This window comes from Excalfactoria chinensis, chromosome 4 (assembly GCF_039878825.1).
Source record: "Excalfactoria chinensis isolate bCotChi1 chromosome 4, bCotChi1.hap2, whole genome shotgun sequence".
Classification (NCBI taxonomy): Eukaryota; Metazoa; Chordata; class Aves; order Galliformes; family Phasianidae; genus Excalfactoria; species Excalfactoria chinensis.
In genome coordinates, this window is record NC_092828.1 from 85,945,007 (window position 1) to 85,962,663 (window position 17,657).

A 17,657-nucleotide genomic window follows, 5' to 3' on the forward strand; every position below is an offset into this window, starting at 1 on the left:
AACAAACTAGTCTAAGAGCTAAAACTCAGTCTAACACTGCAAAGTAAGAAGCAAGCCAGAGTTAAACATTTTTGCAACAGTTTTGGAAAAGACCTTTAATAGTATTAATCCTGATACTGTCTTTTCAAAAGATTGAGTGCCATGGAAAATCTCAAATCATTGACAAGCGAATATAAAAAAAAATAAATGTTTTTTCTTGTAGACCCTACAAGATCCTCTGTGTTTTGTCTTGGTGCAGAAGAGCACGCATGCAGTTTGAGAGGTTTTCCCCTGCCTCCCAGCACAAAAGTCTGATGTTCCCCCTTGTGTTTATTAGGATTCACTGAAATAAGGCTCTGATACCCAGCACAGCCAGTTTACAACTTGGTTTCCTTAAGAAGCAAATGAAATATTAATGCATCTCATACTCTGTACGTATCTTAAGTTTTGACAGACAAACAGATCTGTGCTCACCAACATGGTTGTAAATAGACTCTCGAAGGTAAATTATTAAAAATGAGAAGAAAGAAAACAAACTGTAATGCAGATATCGCCTAGGATATTAAAGATGCAGTTGGCTACAAAGCAGTCATGCACTGCTAATGAAGGCTGTCTGTGATCCCTCAGGCCTTCCCAAAATTTCCTTTGCTAGGAAAATATGTGATCTGAAGTTCCAAGAAATAAATAAAAAACACACAAAAACTTTCTCCATCATAACTCTGTGAACTCAGATTAACTGGAAGTCATCTATAAAAGCAGAGCTAAGACACAGCTGTTTGCTCAATGACACGATGAATTTACTGATTGAGCAGGTATGAAACAAGTAGAAAAGACTGCTTAGGATACTGCCCTATGGTTCGTATAGCACAGCCATTATATCTGACATGAAGCATCTTTGGGATGCTGTCAGTGCAGATCAAGATCGCTTAGGACCAAGGCCAGCATTTGCAGGACCATGGTATATGCTCAAAGACAGAGCTGTCAGCAGCAGGACCCTGAAACAATGCCACAGCCATGCCTGGGAAGAAGGGCAAAGCCACTGTACATGAGAGGCATTGCCTCAAGCACAGTCACCTGCCTGGCTTACTACACTTTACATGGGACTGAAATTAATGTATGTAAATGTGCACATCACCTTATGTTGCTCATTAAGTACAGCCCACTTGTTTACAGCTGCTACCTATCAGGGCTGTCAGGCTTGTCTGTGCCAGCAAAATGGACATCGGGCAGCTCTTCACTAGATACATCAGGGTTTGGGAAGGGTGCAATCAATATTACTTTATCATTACAATGCCTCCTTGCACACTACTGATACTATCACAGAGATGCACTATCTCATCTTCATTTATTTCTTGAGGCTTCTCTTACCTTCTGCTTCATATTCTATTTTGATAGAATAATCCAACTCTGCTAACTTGCTCTGTATTATTCTAAAATTGATAAGCAAACAAACTTCAGGAAATAAGCTGATTTACTACAACACCAGCAAGCTAACTGAAGATGCAGAAACAGTGATCAATCAAATCATAATTAAGACAAACGAGGAGGTTCAAATGATCAAATTGTTATCTTCATATGAGATATGAGCAAGCAGAACAAAGAACCTGAAACTAGATGAAGTACCCTCGTGAAAACTCTAGGAGCTCAGATTCCTGTGAATCCAAAACTCAGAGACAGCTTTTTATCTACAATGATAATTTTTTTTTTTTTTTTTTTGCATCAGCAAACCACAAGCATCTTCTGTGGAAGGGTCTCTTTTACATATAAAATCTTGCCACGGGGACTAAGTCTGTCGTTTACATGAGCTCAACATCTGGGTTAGATTCACAACTTAAGCACTGTGATACTCAAAATCCCAAACTATGCTTGATTTCCAGAGTAGAAGGAGGATTTAAAATCCTCATTTAAATTTTATAAGCTTCCCAGATAATGCCTAGCAATAACGAGATGACTCAATTAGACTTACTGCAATCAGTACTAACTGGACAGTCAGCTTAAAATTTTCAAATGAAAAAAGCTAAAAAGCCCTATTTTAACCCCATTTTCAAGATCTAGAAATACTGACTTCAGTTTCTTCTAAGATCATATTTTCTCATATGTAACCTAGATCAATCTACATCCGCAACAGGGCCTGCCTGTGTCCCCCCCCCCCCCTCCCCAACCCCAATAATGGGAAGGGAAAAGGAAAAGGGGTAGGGAAATGGGAGTTGGGCTCAAGGAAACAAACAGAGCAGTGACAATGATCTATATCTTTTATGATAAATGTCATACCTGCCTTTTATGAAATATATAAGGTGGCCAGTTACCTAAAAGTATTAACAGCTTGTTAATAAAGTCAGTGAGTTCTCACTTGTACATGAATGTTTCTGTTTCTAATTCCATTATGTGAGAATATTATTTTCTGGTCTACATCCATTTTCTGATTTATCATGTTATAAAAACCACAGAAATATTCTCCTAAGCGCAGAGTGGGTTTGCTTTCAGAGAAGAAATTAGAGACCTTATAAAAGGTTTTCTTTTCTTGTTTAGCTGTGCTTTTTTGTTTAATTTCCCCCCCCCCTCTTCTGAGAGGGGCAGCAAGAGCTTGTTAATATAGACAATGTGTCAGGTTTGATATTGCCTCCTGCGATGGTTTGCTAGAGAAAATACTTATTGTTGATTATTCTTTATTTTTCCAGAGCTTTCTTCTAGCTAGAAGAAAGAAGTTGTCTTTCGGACCACATTAAGGAACTGCTATTTCTTAAGCACAAGGGAGAAGTTGCCTTCCCAGATAAACAATCAGGAAGAAGAATGAATATACATCCTTTCTCTTAAAGCCACTTCTGAATTACATACTCAGTTGGTGTGAAATCTGAGAATTCTGCTTGATTTTATGTATGGTCTGTCATAAGAAAACCCATGATTAAGTACTAATCTATGCATTGCATATTCACTGAATTATATGCTCATAGCCAGTGTCCCACTGTATTTAGGGAACAAATTAGAAGAGTCAAAGGAAAAAAAAAGTTCCCACATCATACAGCTTAAAACTTGCCCTGAAGCAAACAATTACTACAAAGAAAAGGGCTTACACAGACATTTATACTCTCATTGCTGAGTCTATTGTGATGAAAAATATTTTACTTTTGAAGGCAACATAACAGATGTTTCGTTTCCTGCTTACTACTGAGTTTAAATCTTATAAAACCTTGAAAGACCGCAATAGTTGCGGCCCAATAAAAAGTGTCAGGTTACTGATCATTCACTATGTCATATCTTTTGGTGAGTTCTGTTTTCTGGATCTTTTATCACAGAGTTACTGTAAAATATTCCAGCTACACACTAATCATTTGTGAATCAACAGACACTACTGATAAAAAAGGGAAGTTTATTTCAAAAGTCTCTTAGAAGGAACCATCTCTCATACTGCCAACTGATCAGTTGTTCCTATCTACTTTCCTTACGCTACAGAGCAATCTTTTATCCCCTATGCATTTATAACATAATAAAAAGATTTCCTTATTCAAAGAGCTGCATCTGTACAAATGCCTTCTGGGAGAGAAAAGTAGACACATTCCACAAGATAGCAAAAATATCAATTCAACGAAGGAAGAAGCTTCACTGCATTTCATAATAAATATGTTTATAAATGCCTGTTTCTACCTCCTCATAGTTTACTCCCCCAAATTTTACTCTTCTATTTAAAATTCACCTTTAGCACTAAGTGAACTAAAAGGGGAATCCACTGGGAATAACTTAAAAGACATAACATTTACTTAAGGAAAACAAAATCTTTTCACCTAGTGTTAAAGTCTGTACTTCACATACCCTCCATAAAGCACACAGCCTGATTAAACAGGAGTTTATGTGCATTTATAAATGCAGATGTGACAGATTTGGTGGATATTTTTAAATATTCTAGCAACAAAAGAAACAAACACTAAGAAAGTGACATCTTAAATATTTCAGATCATTTGATATGAAGATTTTGAGACAACAAATTAAAATGAAGAACTGAAACAGAAAACAGGCACCTTGCTTCAGGAACCTGATTGTTATCTGCTAAGAGCCTGAAAACTATACTAAACAAAATGTATCAGGCTGCAATTGTCCCAAGTTGCTAATCAAGGCCAATAGAAATCTGTATTTGCTTTCACTGAACAGAAGGACTAAATCAATATCATCTTAAGAAAATCCCGCTTCAAAACAAGCCTTACATGTGAAATGCATATTCCTATTCAGTGGATGCTACCTCTTATTCAATTTCCTTCTAATTGTCAGCCCTGACAGCATACACACTCCTCCACTCTCCACCAAAAACAATCAACCAAAACCAACCACAATAGCAGCTTGATTTTTAATGGTGTTTCATTTATAATTAAAGACCTCACGGTCACATGCTCTCTTAGCACTTGTAATCTTCACTGAATAAAATCTTTTCTTCTCTTCCCATTATCACAGAACAGCACAAAAATTATTTCTTTATCACACAAAGTTAGATACTAACAAAAATTAGGCAAGAGAGGTTAATTTAGTACTTGATTAGTAAGTTTCTAGATGCGAAGTTTTAAAAATTAAGAAAAAGATATTTGTTAAAAAAAAAGTCTATTTCTATGTAGTAAGTCCGTGCCCATTTCTCTGAAATAAAAATCATCTCTGCTGCTCCAAGTACAGAAAACATTCCAGCAGCAATCAATATGTCCCAGAAATTGAGAAAGGTCAGCTACTGTATCGGCCTCCATCGCCTCCTGGTAATTTCCTCTTTCCCTGCTGTTTAACAGAATAACAATATGTTTCTATGAAAAATTTTGTTGGAAATTTATTTGTGAAGAGAAACTTATGGACCAAAAAGAATATGACTGTATTGCTGATGTACTTTGATCAGAAGAATGAAAGATGAAAAAGCAACAGTGACTGCTCCAGAATTCTTTTTCTGATGTGCTCTACATCTTGACATTCAACTTAACAACTTCTAAATGCTCAGAACTTCTGGAGGGACATTTAATAAATCCTGTTTCTGTCCAACTTGTCAAAGACAGAAAAGATGTTCTATGTATATATTGTTCACATCAAAAAATCAACAATTGGCATTATTTGTCCCATTGGATGTATGGAACTTCTGCCAATATCCATCACAGTCTTTAACATGTTTTCAAGACCAGATGTTTTCACTTTCTCACTGTTAAAATAGCTTGATATGGGAACTACAAAACAGAAACATTGTGCAAATACATACACACATATATACAAAGAATTCTGTCTCTGATTATGGGATGTGCCATTCAGAACATATTTATGACAATTATTTACGGTTCACCTTTAAAGACATGGGTATATATTTCACCTATTTTCAAACATAGTAGTTGAATCGTATGATTCCATAAGAATCGTATATCCTCATCAGCAGTTGCAAAGGAATGAAGACATGCATGTCATTACAAAGACAGTTCATTATTTAGTGAGTAAATTTGCTTTCACACGACAGAATCATACATAGAATCACATGGTAAGAAGGGGGAAAGAGTGGTTAAAAATAAGAAAGGTTATGCAAAGGTAATATGAAATAAGTCAAGATTGTCTGAATGGCTGTGTTGAATTTTAGATACTTGTAGAGGTCAATCACTTAAAACCAGTTACCTGGAACTATATATGCTGTAGCTTAAATTAAATTTGCTGCATCACAGAATATTTTTGAAGAAAAACCTCCTCTAAGCACAGAAAGCACCCAGGAAGCTAAGGAGGTTTGGCAGAGGGGAACTCCTGACAGCTTTGGCATACAAGGGAAACAACCCAGAGGTATAAGTGCAGTTATGCTACCCAAGAGGAAGATAGCAGTACTGCAGCAGTACTGCACAGGGAGGGAAGGAATTGAGCCAAAGCTCAGACTCAGGAGATAAAATTTTCAAGTGAGGTGAAAAGCAGTGAGGCCTTTTATAGTTACAGAGGCTATTGAAGAAAGATTAAGGAAGAGGTAAGCCTGCTGCTGAATGGAGCTCAGAACCTAACTTCACAGCTTGAGGCACTCAGTGCCCTCCTTCACCTCACCCTTCACCATCAGAGGGTACCATCATCTGACTGACATCACTGCAAGGCCTCTATTTCATGAACAGGTTGTGGGACCCTAAGGACACCTCCAGTGTCTGGAAAAGTCACACATTAGGCTCATCTTTAAAGGAGCAAGGAAAGCTTGGTGAATTGCACAGCAGTCAGCCATCAGTCAGGTTTTCAGGCAGATCACAGACTCCTTCTGGAAGCCATTTCCAGTTATACAAAGGATAAGCTGCTGACTGGGAACAGCAAGAATGGACCTCTCAAGGGCAAACTGTGCCTTATCAACCTGACTGCCCTCTAAAATGAAACAACAGGCTCTGTGGATGAGGGGAAGGTGGTGAATGTTGTCTACCTTGGCTTTAGCAAAGCCTTCACAGTCTTTCACAGTCAATGCCTCTTCAGTGATGGAGATAATCAAAACACTGTTGAACAAAGAAAGCAACAGAGAAAACACCAGCTAATTCCCAACAAAGCAATCCAGGGATCACTTGGAAGCAGCATGTAGGCACCACTCTGATTTGAAAATGATATATTTGATCAGTAGGCATGCTTTAGGATTACTTGGTTCAGTGTGGAGCAGCCAGGAGTTGGACTCAACAATGCCTATGGGCCCCATCCAAATGAGGCTATTCTGTTGTGCTATGCTGTATATCTTCCCTTCCCCCCAACCTCACTGCTTCTAACATTTGTAACAGTGGTTATTAAGTTTAATAGTAAATTCCACATACTAAATGGGATGAGGTGATTTCTACTTTTGTCCTTGAACATCTATTTGATGAAATTCTTTTCATCTTTTTGAGAAAATTCTTACAGCCATCAAGATGCAGAAAATCTTAATTCTTTAAAATAATTTTCCTTATGGAAAATAAAATCATTGTACTGTGAACCTTCATTGTTTGCCCCAGGCCTTCCTCAAGTGTCTGAAAAAAATTAAATCCCCAAACAAGAACCTTTATGCCACTAAAGTGTCCAAGGTTCTGCTCCAGTTGGTACAATAAGTCAAGAAATTCTCAAAAGGCCTAATTACAATTACTACAACTGCCGCCTATATCCGAACAAGTGAATTTCACTGAAGTACAAACGATGCTTAGGAAACGAAAGTGTTTCCTTAAGCTATGTAAGTCTCAGACTTCACTTCTTTTTTTGTATTGAAGCTTTAATATTTAAAGAGGCTTAGATGACAGAAGGACAGTTTAAAAAATTTTAAAGACCTCAGCATCACACAGATAATTAACTATTCAGACCAAAATACGGCATTAAAACAGAATGCTAATATATTACTGCCTCCGATCTTAAAAAGTTAAAAAAGGAATAAATATCAAGGCAAATTTGCTCTCTGCTTTGAGCATTATCTGTTAATCAGATGAGAGCAAGCATCTGCACACTCAGAAGAAAATAAAGGAGATTCTAACACATAAAACCCTGATCATATTTCATGGCATAAATTACATTGATAGCATATAGAATAAACATCACTTAAACACACCCATAGAGAATTATTAGCAGAAGATATATATGCAGCATTTATTATTATTGCCAATTTGCAAGTCATCCTAACAGTACAGGCAGTTTCAAAACCTTCATTACTCTGTTACAGTATTTCAGTCATTAAAAATAAAGTTTGAAATGCCCTCATTTATAACTTTCCTAAAATAGCTAGAATTAGTTGAACCTCACTGTAAGTACAAATGAATAGCATTCATACAGAAGAGAATTTATTCTCATTGCAAATTAAAGTTCTTCTTGACTAAATACATTTCATTCCTCACAAGTCTTTACTATGTTTATCTGCACTCTGAATTAATGCGCAAATATTCAAAATCAGCAGAACATTCTTACATGTGATTCAAGAATTTCACTGAATGTTCCTGGACCTCATTTAAATGACTTAAGCTAGCAAATAAAAACAGCAAAAGATCATTCAAAGTCAAGTAACAACCATTACTTAAATAAAGGTATTAAATATGAACTGAAACTGAAATCCAAACACACTATTTTCATAAATAATTCTTATGTTCTTCTCATGTTCACACATTTGAAGTTTTGGCAACAGAAGCCTGCCAGTAATTTCTTCATAGCTAGTGGTTTTAATCCTACACTTTTCTTCAGTTGACTCTGCTCTTTCAGCTATCACAATAACGAATGTAAGTCTCAATTACATATAAGTCAGTAATAACTCTCACCCCCTGAATTCAACACTTTACTCTCACAGAGTTCATTACGGAAATTCATTCCACATCTACATCACTGTCAGTTTTACCTGCAGTTATAACATACATATGTTAGTTTCTTCCATTCCTTCAGAAGGCCACACAAATATGCCACTCTTCTTATCAGTTATAGCCCCTCATATTTAGTTTCTTGCATTTACCCACTGAAATGCTTAAGCATCTCTGATCTTTTTTCCCTTTTATTACTTAGTCCCATCAAATTCAATTATCACTGAAGAGCAACTCACTACCCATCAGATCTTGAAGTAGTAAAAAAGGAAAACAATTACTTAAGAAACTGGACATTCATTCTAATACACCTTCTAAAAAACATGGGTATTTCTTTTCTTATTCACCCACTAGTTTAAATGAATACATGAGGAAAGATTTTTCAACACAATATTTGGACACTGGCAGTCTTAGACATTCGTATTTGAAAACCTACACCTTAGATTTATGAAAAAGTAAATGCACTGAAGTAGCTTACTGCTATTCCTGTTCTTTGCATGTCTTCACACATAAATGCTGCCATGCCTATTAATTTTAGAGGAACTGGTAATTGGCTTATAGTAAAAGTAAAATCAAACAAACCACTATTCCGGTCATTTTAAAATGACTAGTTAGATATATTGTAGGAAAAGTTTTCTAATACAGTAAACTTGGCACAAAAATTAGGTGTTTAAGTTGCTACCCATCTATCACACTAAAGCTCAAAGTCCCTATGATTATGCAGTGAATTAAGACAGCTACTGGCAATAGAGAGATTGGGGAGCAACAGCTGCATGGTAAACAGTGGTATTTCCAAGCAGTGTTAACATTCTCAAGAGACAAAATGTGACATTCCAGGCATCTGTTTTCCTTGTACACTTTCTATGGCACAACTGATTACGACTCCCAGACAGCCACTAGGAAAGATGACATTAAAGCCACCTTAAAATTGAGCTGTTAAATGAAATTCTTAAATTCCTCCACAAAGGAACCCAGCCCTGGTATCAACCATACTGACAGGCTGGAAACGCTAAAATAAACATCTAAATGGATATCAGGAGTTTGTCAGAAATACTGACTTCAACACGGAAATTGAAGCTTCCGTTCAAAGCAATATTAAAACACAACCAGATTCCAAAACAACGTGTATGCAGGCACATCCATTTAGGCTTAGGCTCTGCAATGGTTTTGTAGCACTTCTATATTATGTCTACTTGTTATGTGACAGACGACAAACAATTTTTAAAAAGTCTGATTATCCATATATTTATCAAACTGACAGGTAATTTAGCAAGTTACAAACAGTAAAATTATCAGTGACCAAAATCAAAATAATTCTGGAAGGATTCATCTGATTCCCTGCTGCAGCACAAAACAAAAAATTAAGTGTAACATTAAAACTTACTTGGTAGAACCAAAAGGAGAAATAAAACCACAGCATAATGTTCAGGAAGGAGCTACTTACCAAGAACAGAATTCTGAAGTTGTTCAGATCACCAAAGAATTCTTCTATGCTTATTGACTGAGCATCAAAAGTAAAGTATTCTCCCAAACTCTCATATAGTTTCATCATGTTGTTGTGCATGTAGGACAGCTTTTCATATTGGTCTCGCGCATTCTCAGCAAAGAGGTAAGATTTTGTTAAGGAAAATGATTCAATTGGAATTAAATAACAGCAAAACTGAAACAGTACAATACAGAACAAGTGTGGGCAAAATTGGAAATTTTGGTGGTACTGTCCTGATTTCAAGTATGTTATCTTTAAGTAGAAACGTGTATGAGTACATTCCAACATAAAACAGAAAATATCATTGATCCTGTTGGTTTATAATAGGTCTAGATTAACTTGCAAATTACCTAGATTATCATAGTTGAATAGCACTTCAGCTGCTTGTATATTTAATGTAGGCAATACAGTTACATTATTTGGCCACAGCTGAACTTACAACTTATGAATGCACAAGGACGATACAGCCACTCATAATGCTAAGGGGTATTTTCTACCTTCAAAGTTTGTTTACCAACATAAACTCATGAGTTCAAAAGCTATCAAGAAACAGAAAAAAATATAAGAGAAGAAAAAACACAACACTTTCTTCTCTACAGAATATTTCCATAGAAGAAAAAAGCTGGCTACTCAAGTGTACGATCAAAACACACAGCAGATAGAAATATTCACTGAAGATCAACTCAATCAAAAATTCTCACCAATATTAAATCAGAAATACAAATAACTAATACCTGTTTTCCATAAGTACTAATGATAAACACCTAATTAGTTTGGAAATGGAACATCAAGGAAGTTGACCAGATTGCTGTCTGTATTTATTCTCTCTGAAAGAAGTACTCCTTGCTTCAATTACCATAAAGTGATATTGTTACAAGTTTGCACTATATTACACATTTTTATTAGTAATCGGAGAGTAAAAAATAAGAAGTCTGATTACCAACTCACCAGTTGTAATTAAAAGTTTTCATAATCATCTTAAATAGAAAGGATTTATTTTTCCTATATGGAAACTCACAGAACAATATACTTCCAAATGCAGAAACAGCACAAGCTGAAAAAGGAAATATTACTTTGCCTTCAAGCTGGTTACGTTTTAGCCTGCTTTATTTTGTTGAGGTTGTTTATATCCACAAAGATACAAAGTCACAAATCACTCTGAGAAAACAGCTGCTACATGATTAAACTAGTTCTGTTGATAGTGAATTGAAGCTGATTAAAGCATTATGCCACACATATATAAACCTAAGAACAAAAGATACAAATTATTTCCTGAACTACAGAAATCATACAGCTCGGCTCCCTGAAGCATTTATTTGTAACAACTACCTTACATGGAGATTCTCTGATACTTAATACAGCGGACCTCATGTTTCAAACTTTCCCCTCATTTCCGTTTATAATCCAAGAGTCAGCCTAGTACCATGATTCTAATTACATAATATCTTGAGATCCCTCTCTCTCTGCAAAACCACAAGCAATCTGGAAGCTAACTAGGGGAGTTAGATCCAAAGAGACACCACATAAAACATTTACTTTTGAGATAGGATTAAATCCCCAAGCAATTCTGAAACTGGTCAACAAATCACATAATAAAGGAAATTCAGGTAGATATTCTATTCCTAACATCTCCTTACGGTTTGGATACTGCTTAGTGTCATTTCACAATCTACCTGCAAAAGAGTATCAAGGCTGAAAATAAACTTCATTGGAAAAAGACTCAGCACTTCACTTGGATTTCCTCCTCTAATTACAGGGTATCTAAATGGTCATTCAAAATAATAATAATAGTAATAAAAAAGTACTTTAAAGTACAATGCAAAAAAAACAATTAGAGAACATCAGCTTTTCTAAGAAGCTTGCAAGCAATCCTCTCTAATATATAAATATCATGATTTTCCACCAGTAAAATTTATTTCTAGAGTTTCATACTGCTGCAAAGACAGAAGATTAATAACTATATTTTCATTACAGTTAATGAATTTTAACGTGCTTAGTTAGAATATCAAGCACATAGTGCTGAATCCCTCATCTTAACACAAGACAAACCTGGTATAGTTCCATCTTTGATGACATTTGGCTGTTTAAAACAAAATGAAAATTTAATGGGAAGAATACATTAAATAGGTATTAATGGCACATTACTGAATTATTAAGCACAGCCTAAAAAGTTCTTAGAGTCAGCAGACTACTGCCTTAAACAACTCACTGAAAATAGTGGGAAATATAAACATGAAGGTACATAATTATACAAATTACATCTGAGGTTTCTTTCGAAACAACTCCAAAAACCAAACTAATCCAGCAGAGATGACACGGAAGTCTGAAAGGAAAAGCCATCAAACACTTCTGATCTGAAACCAACTCTTTGAGACAAAGCTCTCCAAGTCCAATCCTCCACTAAGTTTCACATACAACTGGAGAAATAATAAACACTAAAATGAAAAAATATTGATAGTGAAGAACATATTTTACAGCAACACAGCAGACATCTACAGTACTAACAATAACACAGCCTGAACTTCTGAAGTAGTTGATGGTAACATTTATGGATGATTTCCAAACATCATGTTTAGAAGCAGTGTATTGAACTTTAGATCCTGGGATTAAAAATAAAATAACGTAAAGAAAATCACCATTAATTAGCTGATACCAAAAGTTTAACAGTGCGTCTGGTTTACCCTACAGCCTTGTCAAATTCTATATGTCATGCCTCTAGAGAACAATAAAGAAAATAAAAGCTAACTTTTGCTGTCAAATTTTAGTTACCTACTAATTCTAGTTCTTCCAGCCCCCTCTTCCTCTTAAAAGAGAGGTTGGGAAACTTAAAAACTGGTTTGTTTTATTTTGTCTTTCCCTCTTCCCCCCCTCCACAGAGTGACTTGATCTGTTTGCTTTTACATTTGCTGCAAACTTCTATCTCTACCTAAATCTGCAGTACTTATACAACAGATTTTCAGTCATTATATTAATGATTTTTACACTTTGAAACACGAACAGATGACTGGAGTTCGTTGGCATTTAAATAATAAAGCAATGGATATAAAGGTCACCATGACAAAATGCAACCACACTATGTCAGACATAAAGAGTCCCTAGTTGCTTTCAACACTGGATTCACATTCTATGTATCTATACTACAATCATTACCAGGATACTCTCATGCTTTCTACTGCTCTCTTACAAGCAGATAGATGAAAGACAAAAAAAAAGCAAAAAACATAACAGAACATGGGAATGAAGGTTAAAGACTTAGAAGGATGGAGGGATAGTTATTGCTTCAATCGCAACACTTATTATGATCTTCATAATAATGCATCGATTAATACTATTGTTGTGAATTACTCCAAACTCCTGAGCACTACATTTACTACTCCAGAAACTGACAATTTCTATCAGGATGTTCCATGTCTGAGATAACAGTTTAATTAAACTAGCTTATTAAAATTTCCATGACAATTTATGTTTGAACGTTTCTCTCCTGTCCTGAAATGAACTACAGAATTACTGTCAGCAGCACTTAAAGTAGAAGGGAATAAAGCTCCATAATACCACCTTATTATTCTGAAGATACACATACAGTGACAGATACAGCTGGAATATCAGGGGTAACATAGTAGATTCTTTCATAAATTACAGCTTTGTTATTAGATCAATTCAAAAGTACATAATGCTAATAACACACAAATAGTCCTTTATCTGTACTGTAAATTTTGTTATTTTGGAGAAATGTAAGGTAGTTTTCCCTTTTTAACTGTTGTTAACTTACTGTCAGTCAGCTCAGTGCACATCATGTTAATGCCAGCACTAATGAAAATTAATAAACTAATTGAAAAAGTGCCCATTTAAAAGCTTGAAAGTGAATCTGTTGGAGCCCACAACGAAAAGATGAGGGGAGAACTAATTTGGCAGAAAGAATTATGTAAATAAGCACACAGCAGTTGATTTTTGTTTCTATGACTTCGTAATATATTAGATAAAACATGAGGGAGATTAAAAACATGACACGACTAATTTTAAATACTGAACAGTACTAATATGAATGTGTGGATTAGTAGATTGGCTTGTAAACTGACCTTATTCATTGGTGGCATCTGTACTCCTCAACACTAAGAAACTGGCAATAAAAGGACATTAACTATACAGTAGACCAGACAACAGATCAGGAAATAGCTTGACAAATGCACCACTAGAGAGGAACCTGTGTTCATACTTACAGGTTCTCCACCGACAAATTACAACCTGATTTGTATCCAACCTACTGTATTTCTGAATCTGAACCAAGTGCTGAATCACAGTCAAACTAAGTTTAAAAGGGTGACTGTGCACAGAAACACGTTGCCTGGACTGTGGAAATCTCCTAAAGATGCTCAGGAATCATCTGGACATGGTCCCAAGAAGTTTGCTCCAGGTGACCATACTAGAGCAGGGGAGTTGAACCTGATGACCTCCAGAGGTCCATTTCCAACTCAATCATTCTGTGAGTTTGAGAAATACAAATCCATACAGAATAACCAACATCTTGTTCAACATTCCAAATTCAAATTCCAACATTCTATTTTTTCTTTCCTCTTCAGCTAGATATATAATGCAACTTCATGCCTTTCAAATATCCTAAGCTCACAGAGTTTTATGCACTGGTCTTCACACAGACCTTTTTACCACTCCAAGCATGCCAGAAGGAAATCAAACTATGAGAACTGCTGAAGAGAAACATGAAACACTAAGAACATATCAGCTATCAGAACCTTCACCATGAATTATAATCATTCAGTCCTAAAATTATCTTGTTAAACAATTGATTAGATTATTCCAACAAATCACGGTTACCATTAAGAATTTACTGAAAAAATTCCAAGCATACATTCAGCATACCATCATTTCCAAATTCATGCGCTTAACTTGAGAACAGGGCTCTGGATTATGGAAATACCCAAGTAAGCTAACTACATGTTTTACCTAGCTAGAAGAAAAAAAATGATACTATATTGTCATCTTTAATAAAGGATGATCATTGACCTCAGTTTCTAATTTCTAAGCTCATCCATAATAGAGCATCTTCAAACTGAAATGCAGAAACACAAACAGAACTTATTAGCTGAAGACAAATTCAGCATTAGTAACAGTAAGTCATTTACGCTGATAGCTTTATTTTCACCTGCTATCAGTATGTAAACAGATGCTAACAATTTTATCATTCACACTACATACATAATGTATCTCTTTGACTACAGAGAAGATGACTTCTGGAGCATACACAAATAATTATGAATCACAATTATATATCTAATCTTTCCTTCCCGTAGAAAGCCATTCTTTTCTGGAAGTAGAAAAAGTCTGGCAGGAATCTTCATTATAACACACTTAATCTATCCAAATTAGAAACCCGCGAAATCAGAACTGAGAGAAACAACACTATTTTATCTGTCTACAAAAAAATCATGTCCTTTTAGAGAATTTATAGATTCACTAATTAATAAAATATCCATAAACAGCTCAGTTGAGAATTTGCTTCTCACTACAAAGCAAATTACTTCATCATTCATCATTTAACAGAATAGTCTGAAGGGAACAGGGGAAACAGTTGCTCCTCAGTTATACCAGAGGATTCTGTACATCTCCCTGTCCTCAATTACATTTCATTAGTACACAAAGTCATTAACTACAAGAATTATTTAATACAACTGCATTCAGTGTGCATAAACCATATTTCAGTGTTTGTGTTCATGAAAATGAAGCATGAAGATCATAATCATTTGATACCAATGCTAGCTGTCAAGCTTAAGCGATATTAAGATGAGGCCTTTCTGACTTGGCCTGAAATAGCTATAAAACTTTCATCTTAATAAATAGTAGAAAGTGTCATTGTTTACTTACTACCAGTTCTAAGCAATCATATCAATTACTAGTTGTCATGAATTCCAACTTCTCAATAATGAAAAGGCTATTTGCATTGATTACATACACATCATTGTAATATGCACAGAAGAAAGCGTATGAGAACATAATTTCAACAGGGTTTTTTTCTTTGTTTGTTTTTATAATTGTATTCTTGTTAATCAGGAAGCAATGATCAGTGCTCACTCCTCTAAAAGTCCCATGGGAACTCTCTAAGGAAAACTGATAAATTAGGGTCTATTTTATAAGTATTTGGTCCAAGCAATGAAACTCTGCAGGCTGTTTCTTAAATCTGTATTAGAGTAAGACCGCTCTAAGACTTACAGTGCTGATTAAGAGTATGAACAAGAAAACGAATTATCAGGTAGCACGAATGAGAATACAAGGCATAAATGTAAAGCATTTACAGAGCCAACATCTAGTGACGGGAAGGTCTTAGTTGTCTTAAATGTGGAGGAAAAAAGGTAGAGAAACTCCAAAATGAGGGTTAGGTATAAACCAAATTAACCTAAAACAATTAGTTACCTCCCCATCTCCCAAAGAAAAGATGGTCCATGACCCGAGCATTTAACAAATCTTTTTTTTCCCCCCCACAACTAATAGGAAAAATAATCCCCAAATCTACACTGTTAACCTGTGCTGCCCTCTATTTTGAAATCTGAAGTATTTAAACTGGAAAAAAAAAACACAAAAAAAAACAACAAACAAAAAACCAAAATCAAACCCAAAACAGACTCTAACAAAGTTGTTTTCAATCAGGGGCTGGTCCCCACTGTTCCATATCTCCAACTTGTGCAGAATTCATTAAAATCTGCACTCTCTCGCTAAGTCTCCTTTAGATGCAGAGATATTTTCTAACCTGGAATTCTGACATTCTGGATTTTTAAAACAGGTCCCAACTTACTTCATGCTTTTTTTGGTACCTTTTAGCACAGAAAACGTGTTGTTTTTAAGCTAAATCTCATTTTTAATATTTTGCTTTAGAAATAACATGATGAGATCTACTCTGTAACTTTTTAAAATTCAGATCATTTGCAGTGCTGGTAAACAATTAATGATAACCACTACTTATGCATTAATTAGAAAGCAACACAGAAGATATAACAGTCCAGAGAATATCTTGCATCTTCCTTGAGAATTATTAAGAAAAATTCATTTAAAGGAATAAAAAAGAAAAAGAAAAAAAGAAAAAAGTAAACCACAGCTACAACAAAATGATGCTGAAAAAAAACATTGAACATATTATGGTCAAATTAATTAAATATAACTCGAAAATGCCACAAAGCACTGACACATGATGTTCTATCAAAAACTACAGCAAAGTCAGTAATCTATTTCAGCACAGCTACAAGTAGGTAGCTACTATGTCATGGCCTCTATCACAGGTAAATCTAGATAACCCGATTACACTACTCCTAGAGACACTCTGTTAGCTTTGCAACATACAATGGGGTGCCTTAAACAGTAATTCCAGCTCTGTGCTCCCAAATCTTTCAGAGAATTTGCAGTAGTTGCCTTGTCTTTGATCATGCAATTTTTCCTTACTCTTTGGAACTTCACTGAGAGTCAAAACCAAAGGGATTATTTTAAAATTGCTGGGTAGATCTCTGATAGAAAAGTCACCTCTAATCCTTCTCAGGGTTGTAGAAGTGCACAGGACAAAAAGTCATCCCACAAACACCCGAGTTGTTTATTTTATGATCAGTTTGAACAGAAGGATTTATAGCGTGCACTCTCCCTTTAATTTCAGATTAAGAATAAACATACAGCAAATAGAAAATGGATCCCTATCATTTGAGTAGCGCACTATTCTTTATTAAAAAATAAAAATCTATTTCACTGATATGGACAACTTGCTTTAATAGAGATTTAAGGATGAAAGCACAGCTTCCCTCAGGCAGTTATTCACAATCGAGGCAATTCTAGATTTTCCATGTATTTAAATGGATTTTTGTTCACAATTTTACTCTTTCCTAAAGTCTGTGTAGACTGCTGTCAAAAATCATTTTATCTCTAGTTAGACGAAACAAATACCAAAAATGTAT

The 17,657-nt window shown here is 35.3% G+C and overlaps 1 protein-coding gene across 5 annotated transcripts in view; it reads right to left on the reverse strand.

The window, feature by feature from the left end:
- DIAPH2 (diaphanous related formin 2) overlaps window positions 1-17,657 on the reverse strand; it is a 137,212-nt gene that overhangs the window by 37,100 nt on the left and 82,455 nt on the right. For all 5 annotated transcript variants that reach the window (XM_072334023.1, XM_072334022.1, XM_072334021.1 and 2 more), the window contains one exon: window positions 9,673-9,837. In XM_072334023.1, the coding sequence (XP_072190124.1) occupies window positions 9,673-9,837 (165 nt within the window). The remainder of the gene's footprint in view (window positions 1-9,672; window positions 9,838-17,657) is intronic.